This window comes from Xenopus laevis, chromosome 1S (assembly GCF_017654675.1).
Source record: "Xenopus laevis strain J_2021 chromosome 1S, Xenopus_laevis_v10.1, whole genome shotgun sequence".
Lineage (NCBI taxonomy): Eukaryota > Metazoa > Chordata > Amphibia > Anura > Pipidae > Xenopus > Xenopus laevis.
In genome coordinates, this window is record NC_054372.1 from 117021144 (window position 1) to 117041258 (window position 20115).

The following is a 20115-nucleotide window of genomic DNA, read 5'->3' on the forward strand; positions in this document are numbered from 1 at the left end:
ACAAATAGCAGCTAAATTTAGCCAATGGTTCTGGCACCTATAGGTTTCCATTTACAATCTGTACTCTGTACAGCCATTGACTTACTTTTTCTTGTTTGAATGTACTAGAACGCCATTTATAATATTAACATTTTTCTGTATTTCCACTATAGTGCTTTCATTAATTACTTCAAGGTAAAACACAAGTCCCGAACTTTTTCACTTAATAGATACAGTGATATTGTACTAAGCTGTAATAATTCTAGTAGTGGTTGAACTACCTGTAGCACACACAAAATAGGATTCTTTGTTTACCACGGGTCACACCTCTAGGATTACAGTGTAGCCTATTTTATGGCTTTACGTTTTTTTATGTTATTTTAAAATTGGCAATGATAATGAATGTTATTTTTTACACATCTGCTTAAAAAAAAAAGGTCGTCGAAATCTTAGATTGATTATGGAATATTTGCCCTATGGAAGTTTACGAGACTATTTACAAAAGCATAAAGACAGAATGGACTTCAAAAAGCTTTTACAATATTCAAGCCAAATATGCAAGGTAACTTTTTTTTTTTACTTAATCAATCGAAGGTTTTCACATTAGTTGGTTGTTTTTTTCTTTTATTTAAAGTAGAAGGAAAGTCATATCCCACTTGGGGGATGCCAAATGTTAGGCACCCCCAAGTGAATGTATTTGCTTACCTGTCACCTTGGGCCAGTGCTCCTATCAGCAGAAAACTGCACCAGCCCGGGGTTATTCCAGAGAGCACTATGGAGCGATCTTCTTCCAGCTTTTTCTTTCTTGTCGCAATTGTGCATGCGTATTAGAGCGAAAAGCCGAACTATAAAGAAAAAGTAAGCTTTTTTCATTCTACTGTGCAAGCATCTGCCCCGGGAAATTTGAAGAAAGAATGGAAGAGTGTCGCTCCATGGTGCTCGCTGGAATAACTCAGGTAAGTAAATAAGGTTTCAGGTAAGTAAATATAATCACTTGGGGCTGCCTAACATTTGACACCCCAAGGGAGGGTTATACAGATACGACTTTCCTTCTCCTTTAATTTCAAAGTAGGGATTCACTGAATCCACTGTTTTGGGAATTGCCCGAGTTCGAAACCGAATTCAAATTAGGCTTAGGAAGGGTCAAAAAGAATCCCCTTGTTAGTGTGACGAAAAGTCATGTGATTTTAAGAATTCAGATTTGGTTTGGCCAGGCACTTGGATTCGGCCAAATTCTGCTTAAAGGAGAAGGAAAGCTACGGAGGCATTTTATTGCCAATAGATTAGCTGCAATAGTGCAAGCTAGAATGCTATATTTATTCTGTAGAATGTTTAGGATAGGAGCTGCAGTATTAATGTGGTGTGACAGCACTTCCTGTCTCCCTGCTCTGGGCTCAGATTACAGTAGAGAAGGGGGGAGGGAAGAGGAGCAAACTGAGCATGCCCTTGTCCAGGGCAATGAGGTTTAAGCTGAAGGCAGGAAGTCTGATACAAAAGCCCATGTGTACACAATAGAAGGAAAGAAATGTAGTGTTTCTTTTCACAGGGGACTCGGAGCAGCACTACTTTGGGGGTTTACTGGTATATTTAGATGGACCTTTCTGATAAGGCTTACTTAGTTTTAACCTTTCCTTCTCCTTTAAAAAGGCCACATCCTTGTTGAATCCCCAACCAAATCCTGAATTCGACAAACATCCCTATTTCAAACCACTAAGATTCAAAATACGTTTTTGAATGTGTCTTGTACTCTGTTTGCTCAAGTATTTAGTCCCACAACATGACATTTTGTAGACAATGTTGCAAGCAATTTCATCTTTCATCTTTGATATATATATATATATATATATATATATATATATATATGTATGTATATATATCTGAAAACAGACTAATTAATTGGGTAACAAAAATATATGAGTTGTACAGTATCAGGATTTGAGGAGCTTTCCACATTAACTCAGTGGAGACTCAAATATACAGTATAGCATTGTGGTAGTGATCTGCTTTTGATGTCAGTACATCTTTTGTTATTCAAATTTCTTTTGGAAACAATCTGTTAAGATCATGTGTTTGTGTTAATGATAGCTACAGAATATTCACTTGTTTTCTAGGGAATGGAATATCTCACCATCAAAAGGTACATTCACAGAGATTTGGCAACAAGAAATGTTTTAGTCGAGAATGAGAATAGAGTAAAAATAGGGGATTTTGGATTGACTAAAGTACTGCCACAAGACAAAGAATATTACAAAGTCAAAGAACCTGGAGAAAGTCCAATATTCTGGTAAGTTGAATTAAATTTTTTAATTTGTGAATGGGATGATCATATACACAAATCTCCCAGTGTGACAGCATGCTATTGATTTTCTATGTTGGCTTCTAAACAGCTACCAGGTTATAAAGCTGTAGCAAACAAATCGCAGTGTAAAAACATGTAAATGTTTCAAAAACTATCAAATGCAAATGTAGACTAATTTGGAATTGTTCCAGCATCCCATTGTTTGATATACAGACTACATTTTAAGGTGAACTGCCCCTATAAAGGAGAACTAAAACTTGACATAGAAGTAGAGTAGAAATGTTAATCTGCCCTGTAGCATTATCTTAGGACGTGTGACCCTTTTTTTGTTTGAAGGTTTGCGAAGACCCATAAGTTTAGTTTCTCAGCAGCTTCTCTGGGCACACAGAGCAAGTAAGGGTCACTGACTCTTTCAACATAATCTAAGATGTGCACAGCTTTGAAGAACTGGATTCTTAATTTTAGGCAGGTAAAGTAATTTCATTATAAAATAAGTCATTTCTACCCATGTTGGTTTCTAGGGTTTACTTCTCCTTTAAGGGAGACTACCATTGCAATAAAATAATCAAAAACCTGTTAAACAAAATCTTTATTTCTTACTTTTTCCAGATATTAAATGTTATGAGTCCCTCAGGCAATATAGTTTTGGTCTCCAGCTCCAATCAATTAATTTTAAACCAGTGATGCCACAAGTTGGAAGGGGGGACACCTACAATTTGAATGTGATATTATTATGGTTGGCCAATTAGCAGATTCTGCCCATCTTATGCATTTTGTACTGTTCCTTATACTTTATAAATGGCCCCATATTAATTATTTTCAGCATGTAAAACACTCAAGGATGAAATCTTAATTGCTTTGAAATCATCCTCAGTAATTTGCTGCTTAGTCTAAAGCTAAGGTAGGCTCAGTTTACTGATATACTTGAAACTCATCTTATCTCCATTTTCAAAACTACACAGGAACACAGTCATGATTTATTTATATCGCAGTTGCTGAATTCATTGGGTTGTATTTACTGCAAACCTTAGCTCTGTGAACCTGTGATAAAGAACCTTAAGGGTTGGGGCACACTGGGAGATTCAGGGATATTTAGTCGCTCGGCGACTAATCGCCTCTTCTTTGTGGAGACTAATCTCCCCGAACTGCTTCCGCCTGCGAGAATGAAAAATCGCCTGCGACATAGCACTTGCGGCGCCTTGTTTTCCGAAGTTGCCTCATGAGGAAACTTCGGGCGACTTCGTAAAACGAAGCGCCGCGAGTGCCATGCCGCAGACGATTTTTCAGAATGCTACTGCTTGTCTGTAATAAACTTCTGGCCCCATTGTGTCTTTGCAGGTATGCTCCTGAATCTCTTACAGAAAGCAAATTTTCTGTAGCGTCAGACGTGTGGAGCTTTGGAGTTGTTCTCTATGAGTTGTTCACATACAGTGAGAAAAACAAAAGCCCACCTTCGGTCAGTATATCTTTGTGTATTTACAAGTTCGTTATTCAGAAGAAACTCTCTATAGATTAAAAGATCAATCAGAAGGAATGCATTATTTTTTTTTACGCAGTTTTATGATTACGTCCCTGATGATGACCTGTAACGTGATTGTTTGTTTACTGACTGCAGTGCAGGGTAAATCATGAAAAAACAGGTTCAAGCTTGTTCAAGTTTTTTGCAGGTTGGGGGAGGCACATAGACATCACTTCTACCCCTCTAATTTAATTTAGTCTCCCCAAGTAGGGAAGTGGCCGCAAAGTAGGGTGTAATTTCTGCCTGCCAGCACTGCACCCTGTACCTCATTCTTGATTTCAAATGTAGCCATAGAAATATAGTATGTATATATGTATATATATATATATATATATATATATATATATATATATATATATATATATATATATATATATATATATATATATACATACTATATTTCTATGGCTACATGAAAGGCTGTAGCGGCACGCACTCCGGTTCAGTAAAATTCAACTTTTATTTATCTTATGTGATACATAATAAAAGCATCAACGTTTCGGTCCATGGTCTGGGACCTTTGTCAAGATGCATTAACTCATTTGCATGCATCTTGACAAAGGTCCCAGACCATGGACCGAAACGTTGATGCTTTTATTATGTATCACATAAGATAAATAAAAGTTGAATTTTACTGAACCGGAGTGCGTGCCGCTACAGCCTTTCTTCTATGATACAACATTGACACAGCACCCGGAAGCTGAATACCGGAGTTGAATATCAAAGTATAGCGTGTGCGGACGCGGACTGCATTTATATATCTATATATATATATATATATATATATATATATATATATATATTACTGTATCTCTCAGTTCCCCTTCCCTCACCATTTTGCATGTTAGAGTGATGGATTCACAGAATATAAATTCCTCTGCTTTTCAGAAAATCTGTGCACCACTTACCATAGAAAGTAGTGGGATTTGAATATAATGCAAGGAGGATTACTTTCCATTACTGGAATTCCTGTTAACCGATTTTGAATCTTTTGTAGGAGTTCATGAGAATGATTGGACATGATAAACAAGGACAGATGATTGTATTTCATTTGATAGAATTGCTAAAGAATAAAGGAAGACTGCCTCAACCTGAAGGCTGCCCCGATGAGGTAAGAATCTGGGAGGACTCTTGTCCAAGCAGACTAGAGAAGTGTAAAATTATACTTATTTTAAAACTATGTACATAGGAGCTTGTATTTATATGCACACCTCAACTCTTGGTCCAATATTCCAGATTTCTAATACGGTGCAGAGTACTGGGGGCAGGGACATTTGACTTGAGCTTCTATATCCAGATTTCCATTTCCCTGATGCACCTAAACACCCACCGACTTGCACCTGATGAATCATATGCTAGCCACACCCCCTTGATGAAAAACTTCCATTTGATTTAACAACATAAATGCTCATTAGCTTCTGCATTTGTTAATTGTGTGCATTTTGGTAAAAACTTGGCATTTTACAAGTAAGCATCCATCAGTTAGCACTAAACTGCATGGTTCAAAAGTTTGGGGTGTCCGTACACTTTTGTTAAAAATAATTTATCCCCTCCCTATATGTAGCCTTTGTATTTTAAAGGGGATATTGTTAACTTTAAAATGGAGAGACCTAAGCGCAAGTAGCATGCTGTATCAGAGTCATACAGTTGTGTTCAGAATAATAGCAGTCTGATATCACTATCCTAATCAATCACTGTTTTTGGTAGTAATTATATTTCTATATGGCAAATGATTTGCTAGTATGTGTAGTAGAGTAAAACCAACTGCATGCTGCTGATTCTGTGTAATTGAATCATTAATTGAAGCTTCTTCAAAAAAATAATAGCATGTTCCAAATAATAGAAGCGTGGAGTTCAATTAGTGAAGTCATTCATTCTGTGAAAAAAAACAGGTGTTTATTGTGACGCAAACAACAAATAGGACAAAAATAACAGAAATCTTCTGTTCACCCCCCCCCCCCCTAAAGTCAGTACTTTTTAGAGCCACCTTTTGCGGCAATTACAGCTGCAAGTCGCTTTGGATAAGTCTCTATCAGCTTGCCACTGGGACTTTTGCCCATTCCTCAAGGCAAAACTGCTCCAGCTCCTTCATGTTGGATAGTTTTCGCTTGTGAACAGCAATGTTTAAGTCAGACCTCAATTGGATTGAGGTCTGGACTTTGACAAGGCCATTCCAACACATTTAAATGTTTCCCCTTAAACCACTCGAGTGTTGATTTAGCAGTATGCTTCGGATCATTGTCCTGCTGGAAGGTGAACCTCCGTCCCAGTCTCAAATCACAGTCAGGCTGACACCGGTTTTGCTCAAGAATATCCCTGTATTTCGCACCATCCATCTTTCCCTCGACTCAGACCAGTTTCCCCGTCCCTGCTGCTGAAAAACATCACCGCAGCATGATGCTGCCACCACTATGTTTCACTGTGGCGATGGTGTTCTTGGAGTGATGGGATGTGTTGGGTTTGCGCCAGACATAACATTTTCCTTGGTTGCCGAAAGGTTCAATTTAGGCTCATCTGACCCAGAGCACCTTCCTCCATACATTTGGGTAGTCGCCCACATGCCTTTTAGCAAACTCAAAATGTGCCTTCTTATTTTTAACTTTAAGTAATGACGTTTTTCTGGCCACTATTCCATAAAGCTCAGCTCTATGGAGCATACGGCTTATTGTGGTCCTATTGACAGATACTCCAGTCTCTGCTGTGGAAATCTGCAAGTCCTTCAGGGTTACCTTTGGTCTCTGTGCTGCCTCTCTGATTAATGCCCTCCTTGCCTGGTCTGTGAGTTTTGGTGGCGGCCCTTTCTTGGCAGGTTTGTTGTGGTATCAGTTTTCAGGTTTTTTTTAAATTATTTTTTATTTGTATTTTTCTCATTTCACTTCACCAAGGTAAACTATTTCGTGCAGATCCATAACATAAAATAAGATTAAAATAAGATTAAAAAACATTTAAATTACAGGTTGGAATGTAACAAAATAGGTAAAAAGCCAAGGGGGGGGGGAATACTTTTGCAAGGCAGTGTACAACTAAATATTAGTGATTCAAAGGAAAGCAAAATCTTGAAACAGTGATTGTTTGAATGTGTAAAGAAGAATACAGACATTGCTTTTTTTGGAACAGCCTAATATTCCCTTTTCTTCACTTTCTGTAAAGGAATAACACAATTTTGATATCTTTTTCTTCATGTTTTAAATTTGAATAGAATGTACAGTGTTCCAAATGCATTTGTGTGTATGGAAATAAAAGCTATTATAACGATTTTGAGCTTTATACACTTTTTTTAAACAAACTGCTATTACAACTGTAACTACTGTTGCCCAGGCCCGGTACAGGACGTGCACCCGATCATCCACCCCACCCCTCCTTCAGACACACTTCCCCTGCTTGCTGGACATGAGCACTAACAAAATTTCTTCCCCCACCAGCGATAATGCTCTATTGTGACTGCGATGGGTCTGAAAGGGAGTGCGGGCCCGGGTGCAGTCATAGCTACTGACCCCTCGGTAGTTAAGCCACTGCTGTATCATTACTGTGCTAATGACACTTTGACATTTCTCTTTTTTCTTCTACAACTAACAACATGTTTGTACAAAGAAACTGTAAATGATGCATATCTGTGGCATTCATGTGATTAAAGTTAGGGTTATATAAAGTAAAATTACAACACAGGAAATATTTAGGTTTTTAGAGGGTATAATTATGCTTTTTTATACTGTTAACTTTTCCATAGCTCAGAAAATCAGTTTCTGCTTTTTATTTGCTGTCACTGGAGAGTAAATACCTTGTTATTTAGTGACAGTGGAACTGCTGGCAGCCAGTGTAGCTGTGCTAAATAATTATTCCCTAGAGCAGAGATAATGAGCCTTTGGAACAGTGGGAGATAAAGCTCTTGAGTTTCTTTGCTGTCCTGACCTTGATGTTCAGTTAAAAAAAAGCTGTACTGGCTTAGGCTACTGAACCCAAAAAATTCTGTCCCTCGCTAATTAAAATTTGAGCCCTGACCATGTTAAAATCGCTGACCGATCAATTCCCTTCTGCAGCTCCTCATTTACAGATTAAGGACCTCTAAAGAAAGCTAGAGAAAGGAGCTGTATGAGGTATAGATCAGTCAGTGATTTTAAATTCAAATGCAGACGCAGCTAAAGGATCTTGATATGATCCACAGCAGGCATGTTTACCTGATCCTCCCAGTTGCTCCCCCTACTGTTCAGTGTATTGTGTAATTCCCGGTTTAGCTGTTCAGGATTGGATAAACTGGAGAGTGACATTTGAACTTCCCTCTAGCCTATCCAATCACTGTGCTGCTAAACAGGGACTTCAACTTTTAGCAAAAAATACATGTAAGCGCAATCCAATATGGCAGTGAGGTAGGAACACATGGGGAAATGGGAAAATAATGCAACATGCAGGGGAGCAGTATTCAATGGAGGACCGACAGGTAAAAAAGTTCTTTAAAAAAAAAAAGGGGGGTGAGACTGAAGAAAGGCAAAAGTGTAGTAAGAATGGTGCTAGGAGGAGGATAGAAAAAATGCTAGGAATGATATAATAGAAAAAGGTCAGGGAGGCTCAGCTATATGGAAAGTAAAAGAAAAGGACAAGGACGATAGAAGAGAGAAAATAAACAAAAACACAGAAGAAAAAAACAAATGAAGATAAGGGGTTGAGTGTAACAATTGTGCTTTAATTATATACAGTGAAGTACAGTGAAGTAAAGTTCAATTTTACATTCCTTGAATTTAAGTTGTCCCACATATCACAATGTTTTTGTCTAATTTATAATGCATTTCAATGGACACGTTTTCCTGATTTTACTTCTAAATCTTGTCCTGAGGAGTTAGCCCTCCTATGCTGGGCCATTCTGTTACGGAGCAGTTATCTTGTCTCCCCAATGTATAGATCAGATCACTCTTCACTATACTGGACAGCATAAATCACATTACTTTTGATGTGATTAGGTGTTCCCACCACAGGTCCACCACCCACCACACACTAAAAAAAAAAACATTGGTGGCTATGGTTCCCACATGTTAATTAAAAAATATTGGTGGTCAGGGCCCCTTCATTGAAAAAAACATTTGTGGGCAGGGCACCCCATTAAAAAATATTGGTGGCTAGGACCCCACATGGGGTCCCCCATGTTATAAGAAAATTGGTGGCCAGGGCCCCCCTTAAATTTCCATGTAAAAAAACAACATAATTTTAAAAGATTTGGTGCCCAGGGCCCCACCACACAACAGGGACCACAAAGGGTTACCTTTAGGGGGGCCCTGCCATGTTACACTTACTTCATTAGTGTGGCCCACCTGCTGTCAGTGAGCTGCCAACTACAAAAGGGAGGAGGGGAGCACAGGTGGCTGCATCTTCTTCCAGTGACAGCATCTTCTTCCCTTATTGCTCACAGAATTTCAAGTCCTGGTAACGCTGCATGGTGACTGGATGAGCTGGAGGAGAAGTTCAAACCTCAGCTATCCAATCCCCGAGCAGCTCAACCGGGACTTAAACTCAGTGACCAATAAGGGGAAGTAATGGACAGAAGATACCTCCCCTTGTGCTCCCGCCTTGCCTTCCCGAAGTCAGCAGCTCTCAGAAAGCAGGGGGGGCCCGGATAATCAAGAAAGTGCAGTGTGGCCGGGCCCCCCTTACTCTCGGGGGCCACCTAAAACTGATGGCTGCCCTGCTCCCCACCATCCAACCATACTTGATATTCTTATTATCATGGCAACATATTCTAAAGCTCTTCAAATCAATATTATACTATTTTTGCATCAGTTCCTGTCTCATTTACACAAACTGCTTAGAAGAAAACTGGAGTGCTGGTCCCTTCTAATACGTATATGTCATATTGACTGTGCAACCAGGAAGGTAATAACGTTAGAGTGCGAACACTTGGACTCTGTATGTTGGACTAGCTACAGAGGAAGCAGACACTGCAGCTGCAGGGGTGCCCAGAAGCTATTGGGGCCCCATGAGAAAAACTAGTAAACCTCTAGACATTTTGGGGGCCTTATTAGTTTGCTTTAGAGCCCAGTAATATCTAGTTTCTCCACTGTGTATAACATGCAATAATATTTTTTTCATTCATTAAAAAATCCTGGTTGCTGTTTTTTTCTTATGCATATGCAATTCCTTTACCATGCACCCAGGTGTAGATTTAAAACGGAGTGCTGTCCATCACTACTTGAGATATATATGGAAAGCCAGCACAGCTCGTAGAATGGTCAAATTTGCCTGGGTGCAAAAAGCCCAAAAAGTAGAAATATAACATGGATGAAGCTTGCACTCACAGGTCTTTCTTTTAAGACCTGTGAGTGCAAGCTTCATCCGTTGTTTTATATATATATATATATATAGATAGATAGATAGATAGATAGATAGATAGATCTATATAGATAAGTAAATGCTGGTGCACACAGGGATTTGTTCTTCAGGATATATCTTTATTCCATCGACGTTTCGATCCACACCTTGGACATGTGCACCAGCTTTTGGTTTTAGCATGCTTCTTTGTTTTTTGCAGTAATGACAATGACATATTTACTTTGATTGTCCCTAATTTGACTCACTATTGATTCAATTCATGGTTGTGTATTGGTCTGGAAAAGATAAGTCTGCGCTGCAACATAACCTCCTTGTTTATTAATATTTCACTTTTCCTTTTCTATTTTACAGATTTACGGTATAATGAATGAATGCTGGAACAACAACCTCTGTCAGCGTCCCTCATTTAAAGAGCTCACCGTTCAAGTTGAGAAGGCAAAGGAAATCATGGGAGCATGAGCCTTGTGAGATATCATTTTCATTGAATAGTCAAAAGTATGTTCACAACCCATTCTTTGCCAAAGGCCTGTGGAGTGTCAGGTTGCAGGTGCCTCTAGGGGAGAAACCCCTAAATACATTGTACAGTGTTTGCTACAATTTGAAGACTGCAAAACAAACGATTGTACAATTATGGAAACTTGAATTTCTTTGGATTACAGACATAAAAACTTATAAACTATAATGTTTATGCAAGTCATATTGGCTTAAGGACTGTAAATGGGCAATTTGTAAACTAAACCTTCTTGGAGAGATAATTGTTTGTTATAACGAGAAAAAAGAAGCTACAAAGAAGATAGAGCATTATAATTTCCTTCTTTTTTTTCTGTCATTGTAAAAATACATTTGCCATTGCCAGACAGCACAGATTTGAACGCCTCTTGTTTGGTGAGATCAATCCTGAACGTTTTCTTATCAAAATGCATAAAGAATTTGTACAGCCAGTGTCAAAGGATGGATTACTTGCCACCAAGTTTGTGTTTAAAGGGCTTTTGTTGAACATAGTATATACTGAACATACATAAATTTAAATATATTTTTCATTCTGTATAAATGTGCAACGGAGCAAGAGCAATTTTGGTACTTTTATTAATGAAACTCTGTCAAATATTTTGTATCAAGTCAGTAACTTAAGGAAATCTGTAAACTGTGCTTCAATATTTGTCTTGTAAAAAATGCTATGGGATAAAGGGATCAAATATTGACCTCTACTTTCATATTTTCTCACAGAATCTGGGGGATTTTTAAATTGGGAGAAATTCGTAATTTCTTTAAATAATTTTTTTCTTTATTTCCCACAACTTTTCCCCAGTAGGTGCATCATATTCACTTTCATTATAACGGCATTAGAGAGATGGCCTTTTGGCATGGATACATAACACACGCACAGGATCACTTTTTTGTTCAGTTGAACAAATTTGTCAGTACGTTGTAGAAAGACCGTAAACACAGAGATATCCCAGCAGTAGAGGTTTTTCTTCTATGCATCGTGTTTGGATGTGGCCAAATATCAAATCATTCACATACCGATTCCAAACCCTAATTTGCAAATTCAAATTTAATAGAAATTTTTAAAAAAGTCATCTTCTGTGAACAAAAATTTGTCACATTCTGTTTTCAAGAGAATTAAAGTCACATGATTTGAAGTATTCAGCTGATTCTTAAAGGAATTGTTCAGTGTAAAAATAAAAACTGGGTAAATAGGCTGTGCAAAATAATAAAAAAAAATTCAATATAGTTAGCCAAAAATGTAATGCATGAAGGCTGAAGTGACTGGGTGTCTAACATAATAGCCAGAACACTACTTCCTGCTTTACAGCTCTCTTGCTTTCCACTGATTGGTTACCAGGCAGTAACCAATCAGTGACTTTCGGGGGGGCCACATGGCTCATAACTGTTTTTGAATTTGAGCTTAATGCTGAGGATCAATTGCAAACTCACTGAAAAGCTATGTCCCATGTGGCTCCCCTTAAAGTCGCTGACTAACCCAGAGTTAGAGAGCTGAAAAGCAGAAAGTAGTGTTCTGGCTATTATGTTAGACATCCAGTTTTTTTATGTTGCACAGCCTATCTATCCACCCAGTTTTTATTCTTACACTGAACTGTTCCTTTAAAGATTCAGCCAAATATGAATCCTGCAAAAAGTGTTGGGATGTGGTCTAATCCCAAACATCTGGAAACGGTGCACCCTTTAAGCCTTTGCAGAGGTTGCCATATTTATTGGCCATATTTGTCCAGCTGTACTGTTCTCCCTCATTCCTTTTTCTTGCTTTTATGATGTTACCATGAGATTATTTTAACCTTATTTACCTCAACAAGGCATTATAACCATTTTTAATGAATTATCACTGTTGTTTATATACCAAGATATCTCATGTAGGTGTTTGGCTATTGCAGCTGCTACATTCTAATCACTGGAGATGGTTCTTCTCAGATGGGGGAGGGTGGTGGGAAAAATAGTAACCCATTGCAATCTGTCAATATTAGGATTGGCCATAAAACAAATCCATTTTTGTTTGTCATAGGGGAAAACACCAGAGGGATGCTTATACTTGTGTAGTAAATGCTCCTGTAGATGTGTATACACAGCAACATCTTATTGGAGGGCAATGTTTTCTCTAAGCTTTGTGTTGCCACAGGCACATGACATCAGTGCCCCTAGAAAACAGAGTGCAAAGGAAATTTGAATGTAAACAGTTTGGCCACATGTATACACATACAGTTGTGTTCAGGATAATAGCAGTGTGTTTTAAAAAGTGAATAAAGCTCAAAATCCTTATAATAACTTTTATTTCCATACACACAAATGCATTGGGAACATTGCACGTTCTATTCCAAATCAAAACATGAAGAAAAATGTATCAAATTTGTGTTCTTTACAGAAAGTGAAGAAAAGGAATATTAGGCTGTTCCAAGATTACTGTTTCTGAGAATTGCTGCACATCTGAGTCGACCAACTTCTGGCACCTGTTACATTCCACAATTCTTCTGCATTTCTTAGTTTTGCCTCACAAACAGCCTTTTTGATGTCACCCCACAAGTTTTAAATTGGATTATGGTCCAGGGATTGGGCTGGCCGCTCCATAACATCAGTCTTGTTGGTCTGGAACCAAGATGTTGCTCATTTACTGGTGTGTTTGACGTCGGTGTCTTGTTGAAACACCCATTTCAAAGGCATTTCTTCTTTCCACACAAGACAGAACACCCATTTCAAAGGCATTTCTTCTTTGGCATAAGGCAACATGACCTCTTCAAGTATTCTGATGTATAATTGAGAAATGATAGGTATGAGATAAATAGACCCAACACCATAGTATGAGAAATAATCCCATATCATGATGCTTGTGCCACCATGCTTCACACTGTACTGTGACTTGAATTCAGTGTTTGGGGGTCGTCTGACAAACTGTCTGTGGCCCCTAGACCCAAAAAGAACAATCTTGCTTTCATCAGTCCACAAAATGTTGCGCCATTTCTCTTTAGGTCAGTCAATGTGTTCTTTGGCAAATTGTAACCTTTTCAGCACGTCTTTTTTTTTTTTTTTTCAACAATGGGACTTTGTGGCTGCTTCTTGCTGATACCTTGACTTCACATAGGCATCTTCCAATTGTAACAGTATTCACATGTAACGTTAGACCTTCTGTGATCTTCCTGGAGCTGATCATTGGCTGAGTTGTTGTGATTATGGCTATTCTTCTATCCATTTGAATTGAAGTTTTCCAGATCTTTCAGATTTTGGTTGCCATTTTAAAGCATTTGCTGCTCATATTAGCTGAGCAGGCTATCGTTTGCACTTATTTATGTGCTTTTACCCTCTTCAATCAACTTTTTAATCAAAGTAAGCTATTCTTCTGCATGCACAACATTTGCTGCCTTCCTACCTTAAATAAGGGAGGTAATTGAATGAACTCACTAACTGAACTCCACACTGCTATTACTTGGAACAAGCTATTATTAATTTGAACAAACCTCAATTAATAATTGAATTACACAGAATCAGCAGCATGCATGTCATGACTGTTGGGTCTGTTGGTTTTACTCTACTACACCTCTTAGTAAATTATTTGCCATGTAGAAAAATAATATCTACCAAAAACAGTGAATGATTAGGTTATTGATGTTGGACTGCGATTATTCTGAACACAACTGTGGGACATACAGCCTACAAGAAAGGAGAGAGAACGTGTTTGGCAACACTCGCCATTGCTTTATTTATTGTATATGGCAAGAGTTACCAAGTGTGCTTGCTGTGATATTTAGTATGTTTTGTTTATTACATTAGCACAGGATCGGCAATGCAGATCATTACTTTGTGATGTTTGCAGTAATCGTTTCTATTAATAAGTATGTTCGTACAGCATTCCACAAATTTACTATGATGTGCGCTTTCTGTAATCTTTGCTAAAGAGCTTTGTCAATGGATGCCCACAGAGTTTGTCTGCATTAAGAACATGTCTTCACCACCACCCTCTCCTCCCATCACCGTTTTTTTGTTTATTTAAGGTTTTATTAAAACAAGAACATTGTTATGAGGGAAAGAGTGGCATCATTTCATGGGAGTGTTTGTAACACTGTGGTAATAGTCACAGATTGCAGACACTAAACAATGTTACTGTTCTCACATTACCAGTGCATTATAAGCACAAACCACGTCTGTAGTTGGAGCACTCGCTGCCGACTTCCACACTGTCTCCAGAAGTAATTAGAACACAAGAACTGTTTATAGAGATGGTGTGGGTTTTATGGGTAATTAAACCTAAACATGCCTAACACTATCATGTGCAATGCAAGTGACAATTGGAGTCATGTAAAAGTCACCACTATTGTAGTAGTGGAAATGCATCCTCTACAGTAATATTTCACCTTTCACCCATCTGCCCGTCTGGAAAAGTTTAGTTTTGGCCAATGCCAGGACAACCCTAGCTGTCTTCATGCATACTGCTTACAATTAATTTGGTTGAACGTTAATAACGATTTTGGACCTGTTATCCGCCTTAGGATAAAGGAAAATCTTTGCCAACTTAGTGGTTTTCTTTTACTGGATTGTTTAGTGGCAGTCTACACCGAAGGGATTTCCCTAACCCCGCCTGTCAACCAAAAAAAATAGTGTGTGGGGGGGGGATACTGCCATGGAATGCTCTAGCAAAAGAAAATCACAGTAAGTTGACAAAGACATCAGCAGATGTTGAAATATCGATTTTATAATGTTTGACAAAAGTGTTAGGAGACCTCCATACAGATCTGTTCCGGCCATAATTCTGGTTGAGTGCGTGTTTACTTCCTCTGGAACCTCCTAGCTTCCATATTTGTATGCTAGTTGAATGCATCTCACACTTTACCAATGTTGTTTAGCTGCTTCTGGGAGACTTTTTTTTGAGGACCTTTTGGTAAAACAAATCAAAGGGGTTATTTATTAAAGTCAGATTTTTTTTTCTGTTTTTTTCTGTGATTTATTAAACCTCAAGGCTGCTAAAAGTCTGAATTAAAAAGTACTTCATCTGAAACCTGCCAAGGTCATGTAGAGGTCAATGGCACATGTCCTGTTTACAATTGGAAGATATGATGATCTGCACTGGGTTTGTACAATACTTTGATTAATTTATGGTTTTCACAAGTGAAATCTGAAAAAAAATTTACAATTCGGATTTCTTCACTATTTTATCAAGTTTTTTTCAGCACTGTTTTTTCTAGTTAATCTATTGATAAACAGAGTAAAAATGTGGATGGAAGTTTGGTCAAAGTGGTTTTAATAAAATAATGAGAATAATCGGATTTTAGTAAATAACCCACTAAGTTTTCCTTATATGTTTGGTTCGATTTAGGTAAATGTTAAGGCATCTTACAATGTCCAAGTTATGCCATCTGGTTTCCTCCTCATTCTGAGGGCAATCAAAGAAAGTTGGCAGTACAATATGCTGTCTACGATGAAAAGAGGAGCATACCTCAGGTATGAATTTTTCCTCAGTCGTAAGGATTACCTTCTTTTCATGAAGAATCAAAGAATCATCAGTGGACCGTATTCCACCAATTAGTGGGCCCGGAAGAGAGAAGAAAGCAGATAAACAATAGGTCCAACTTGCTATTCACCGAGTTTTGTTAATGTTCAGTTTGGCAATTCCTGTGAGGTCCTTTTTCACAAGAGAAAATTTAATTTAGTGGTCTGCAATTCTGGAAGGGTAAAAGCCTTAACCCAAAAAAGGGAAACTTTTAAATATGATAATATATGATGACCTTGTTCGCATTAACAACTCTGCAGAAACACCATGTTCAAAGTTAGTAGTATAAGAGGAATTTTCTCAAACATTTCAAATGTATCCCCCATTAAACTTTTGAGTACTATAGGTAGATCCCATGGTGACACCTTGACAACTTTACCTGTTCTAATACTGTAAGTTGCAATCCTTGCAGGAATTGAATGATCAAAAGATTAGAAACCCTTTTGGTTTTAGATAGGACTGATTTCACCATGACTTTTGGTGCGTAGAGCTAACTTTTTATACATTCCAGCCTCTGAAAAAGATGTTATTAGCCTCTGGTTTGAATGAATTAGAGATTTTTTTCCCTGCATGCTATGTAATGAAAAGTTCCCAAACTTGATGATATTGGAGAGTTTTCTGGCCTGAATCAAAGTCCTGATTACCGAGTACAAAAGACCTTTATCTTTCAAAATGTACCACTCAATCTCCATACCATCAGTTTGATGCTTTGATGATCCTGGAACAGAATAGTCAAATTTGTTAGTTTTGTGCTGTTGCCATCAGATCCATTGCAATTGGGCCCCATTTCTGATTGATTTCTTGAAATATGCTGTGATTTAGGGACCATTGCCTTTCCTTCGTAGGCACTGTTTTTGTGATAAAATTTGAATTATTTCTTGCAATACTTCAAGCTCTTGACTGTTTCTGCGCATTTTTGATAGCGAAAATTTATTTTTCCCAGGTTTGTGCAGAAACTGAATAATGTAACCTATTTTTAAGGTTTAGACTTTTTGACTCCCTTTTGCTTGACTGAAAAAGCTGCAACTGACCTCCTCTCCCATCATTGCTATCTCTGGTATTCCTTGCCATATCTGTATTGTCTGGCGTCTCTGAAACTCTGATTATATTTTCTCTCAGTTTGGTTGTATGTTGTTCATCTGAACTTTATTCCTGAAGATTTGCTTGCAAAAACATTAGTAATAATTTTCTCAAGCTTGGTGAAGTTTCCCTTCAAATGGTAGTGACACCAGATTGTGTTTGGAGGACCGTTGCCTCAACCAAATGGCTCGCCTTGCTGTAACTAAAAAAGACATAAATTTGGAAGACGAATTTATACTATCCAAGCTTGCTTCTGAAAGAACTTCATTTGCCAGTTTGATTTCAGACAGGCCTTCCACCATTTTTTCTCTGGAAATCCCATCAATAAGTGATTCATGAACATTTTTGATCCACTTTATTGAAGCTTTAACAATCTAGAACAATGGCAACTCTGGAGAGAGACACACGGCTCCTAAGCTTTGCACTAAATAGCCGCTTGCCTTGTTTTCCATGACATCACAAAAGGAGACACCATCGTCTACAGGCAGTGGTTTTTTTGGCCAGCCTTGTACCCTTCGGCAAAAGGGTAGATGCTATTAAACTGTTAAGGCTGCTGCAATTCCTTTGCGACTTCCTTATCTAAGCTTCATGCCAGGGAAATTAAAATGCATTTCAGTAACAGAACAAGTAATTCCTGGGCCGGGGGGAACTAGGTAGGTAAACAGAAGACGTACATGGGCAGCCCCATTGCACCCTGGGCACGTGCCTCTTCTGCCTACCCCTAGTTCTGGCCCTGTACATCCGTATGGAAGAAAATACCGCTAACAGTTTATAAAAATCTGATGGAAAGCCTTCCAAGAACAGTATAGGCTTTTCTAGTAGCAAGGGGAAGGTCCAAATTCATAGTTATGCCCTTGGTGTGGGAATGGGATGTTGGACAGGCAGGTGTCATTTTTACCCATATAGTGTATCAAAAAGATCACTGGAATAAAACCGTTTTCTTACCTCCTATCAATGCATGTGGTTATGCTATCCTCACTGAAAAACAGATCTTTTAGAATGTGTCTCAGAGGAAATTTAATAACCACTGCTTTGGATTGACAGGGATTGTAATAGTTATAATTATACAATTTTACAGTAATTTGATACATCTTGATTGGCCATTTTCTTCATGCACAATACCAGAGGGGTCAAATATTGTTTAAATCTTATTTCCCAAATGTTCTTGAGCGTAAGCATAAAACATTATAAAAATGAATATCACAACTTAAAAATGTTCCAAGAAGAGATCCAAAATACAAATAGTGCATAGTATTTTCATGGCTGACGCTTAGCCGTTTATGTGTTGGAAAGCAACGTCAACTTAACTCAACACTTGCGTAACGGTCTTGGAGGCAAAGAAAATGAACATAAAATTAAATGCATTCTGTCATGGGAAAGTCTAGTTTTTTTTTTTTTAAAAAAAAATATGCATCAGTTAATAATCCTGCACTGAAATCCATTTTTCAAAAAACGGTTTTTTTTTTAATATATATTTCATTTTGACATGTTTTCAGACCTGTTCCTAGTTTCCCTTAGTGCTCTCCGCCACATGCCTTATGCTCTAATAACCTTCAGTCACTCTTTTGTGCTGCACTGTAAGTTTGTTATATCACCATTTCCCCCAGCAGTCCTTCAGCAGAACAATGGGATAGTAACCAGATAACAGCTCTCTGATACTGCTAAAATGCCCCCTAGTGATATATATGAGAACAGCATGCAATAGTAAAAATCCAAGTCTGGCTAACGCATGTCTCATCTCCTCCAGTTACACTTAGGGGCAGATTTATCAAAGGTCGAAGTGAATTTTCAAATTAAAAAACGTTGAATTTCTAAGTAATTTTTAGGTACTTCGACCATCGAATTGACTAAATTCGACTTTGATTCGAATTGAAAAACCTTTGAATATTCGACCACTCGAAAATCGCATACCTCCCAACTGACCCTTTTTCGGAGGGACAGTCCCTCTTTTGACAGCTCAACCCGCAGTCCCTCATTTGTACTGGAAAGTCCCTATTTTCTATGCACTGAACAGCCAGAAAAAGAAACAAAGTTTTCTCACTTAATTGGCTTTTAGCAGAGAGCCCAGAACAGCTAACAGGTGCAAATAAGATACTTTGTAACAATTTTGAGACACAAAAACACAGTTTAGATAATAACCTGCCAAATTGTGTAAAACAAACATGGTAATAAGGGGGTGTGGCCACAGAAAGGGGTGTGGTCAAAAATTGCTGCGCTACATGCGTAAAAAAAATTTTTGGCCCTCTTTTTATTTCCAAAATGTTGGGAGGTATGAAATCGAGTGATTTAAAAAAAAAAAGCACAAAGTTCTAAGGGACGCCGAGGAAACTTAAGTGCCAGACGGACTATACAAGGACATTTCAATGCGCTGTACCAGAGTGTTTTTGTGAGTGTGATTTTACTATTTTTATTAAAATGTTTTAAAAGCGCTTCTGTGCAGGATATCTGTTTTTTATCTCCCTACCAAGACAATCAGGAAGAAGGAGCCTGGATGAAAGATCGTTCTCTTTGTGTTTCATATTGGTTGAAACTCACCTCTTGTGAGTATATAATACCACTGGAGAGTAGCAATCCGGAGTTGTGTTGCTAACCTCACTATCCCTTAGTTACGGATCCACCCACCCATGTCTTGTCTCTTGTTTAAAATAAGGGTTAAAAAGCCATAAATGAATACACAGGGTGAATAATTTATTGTAATACACAATTGTACATTTCTCTGTGTCACAGTGAAGGAGTGTTTTAATAAGTATTGGAGGACAGTGGGTGTGTTTTATTTAATATTGAAATTACTACACTATATAAACTTTCTGTTATTTCCCCTCCCCCCTGAGGGATACAGCAACATTGTTTTTTCTGTAAAGCTTTTGTATGGGCAGAGGAGGGCCTTAAAAGAAGTTGCTGGACTTTGGGGGAACCTCAATCCCGGGACTC

The 20115-nt window shown here is 38.1% G+C and overlaps 1 protein-coding gene across 1 annotated transcript in view; it reads left to right on the top strand.

Annotated features, from left to right (window-relative positions):
• The window catches only part of jak2.S (Janus kinase 2 (a protein tyrosine kinase) S homeolog), a 98153-nt gene extending 86839 nt beyond the window's left edge, over positions 1-11314 (top strand). Inside the window, exons 20-24 of the mRNA XM_041580125.1 lie at positions 417-541; positions 2091-2263; positions 3617-3734; positions 4795-4908; positions 10464-11314. Of these exons, the coding sequence (XP_041436059.1) occupies positions 417-541; positions 2091-2263; positions 3617-3734; positions 4795-4908; positions 10464-10571 (638 nt within the window). The 3' untranslated portion in view covers positions 10572-11314. The remainder of the gene's footprint in view (positions 1-416; positions 542-2090; positions 2264-3616; positions 3735-4794; positions 4909-10463) is intronic.
• The last annotated feature ends 8801 nt before the right edge of the window (positions 11315-20115 follow it).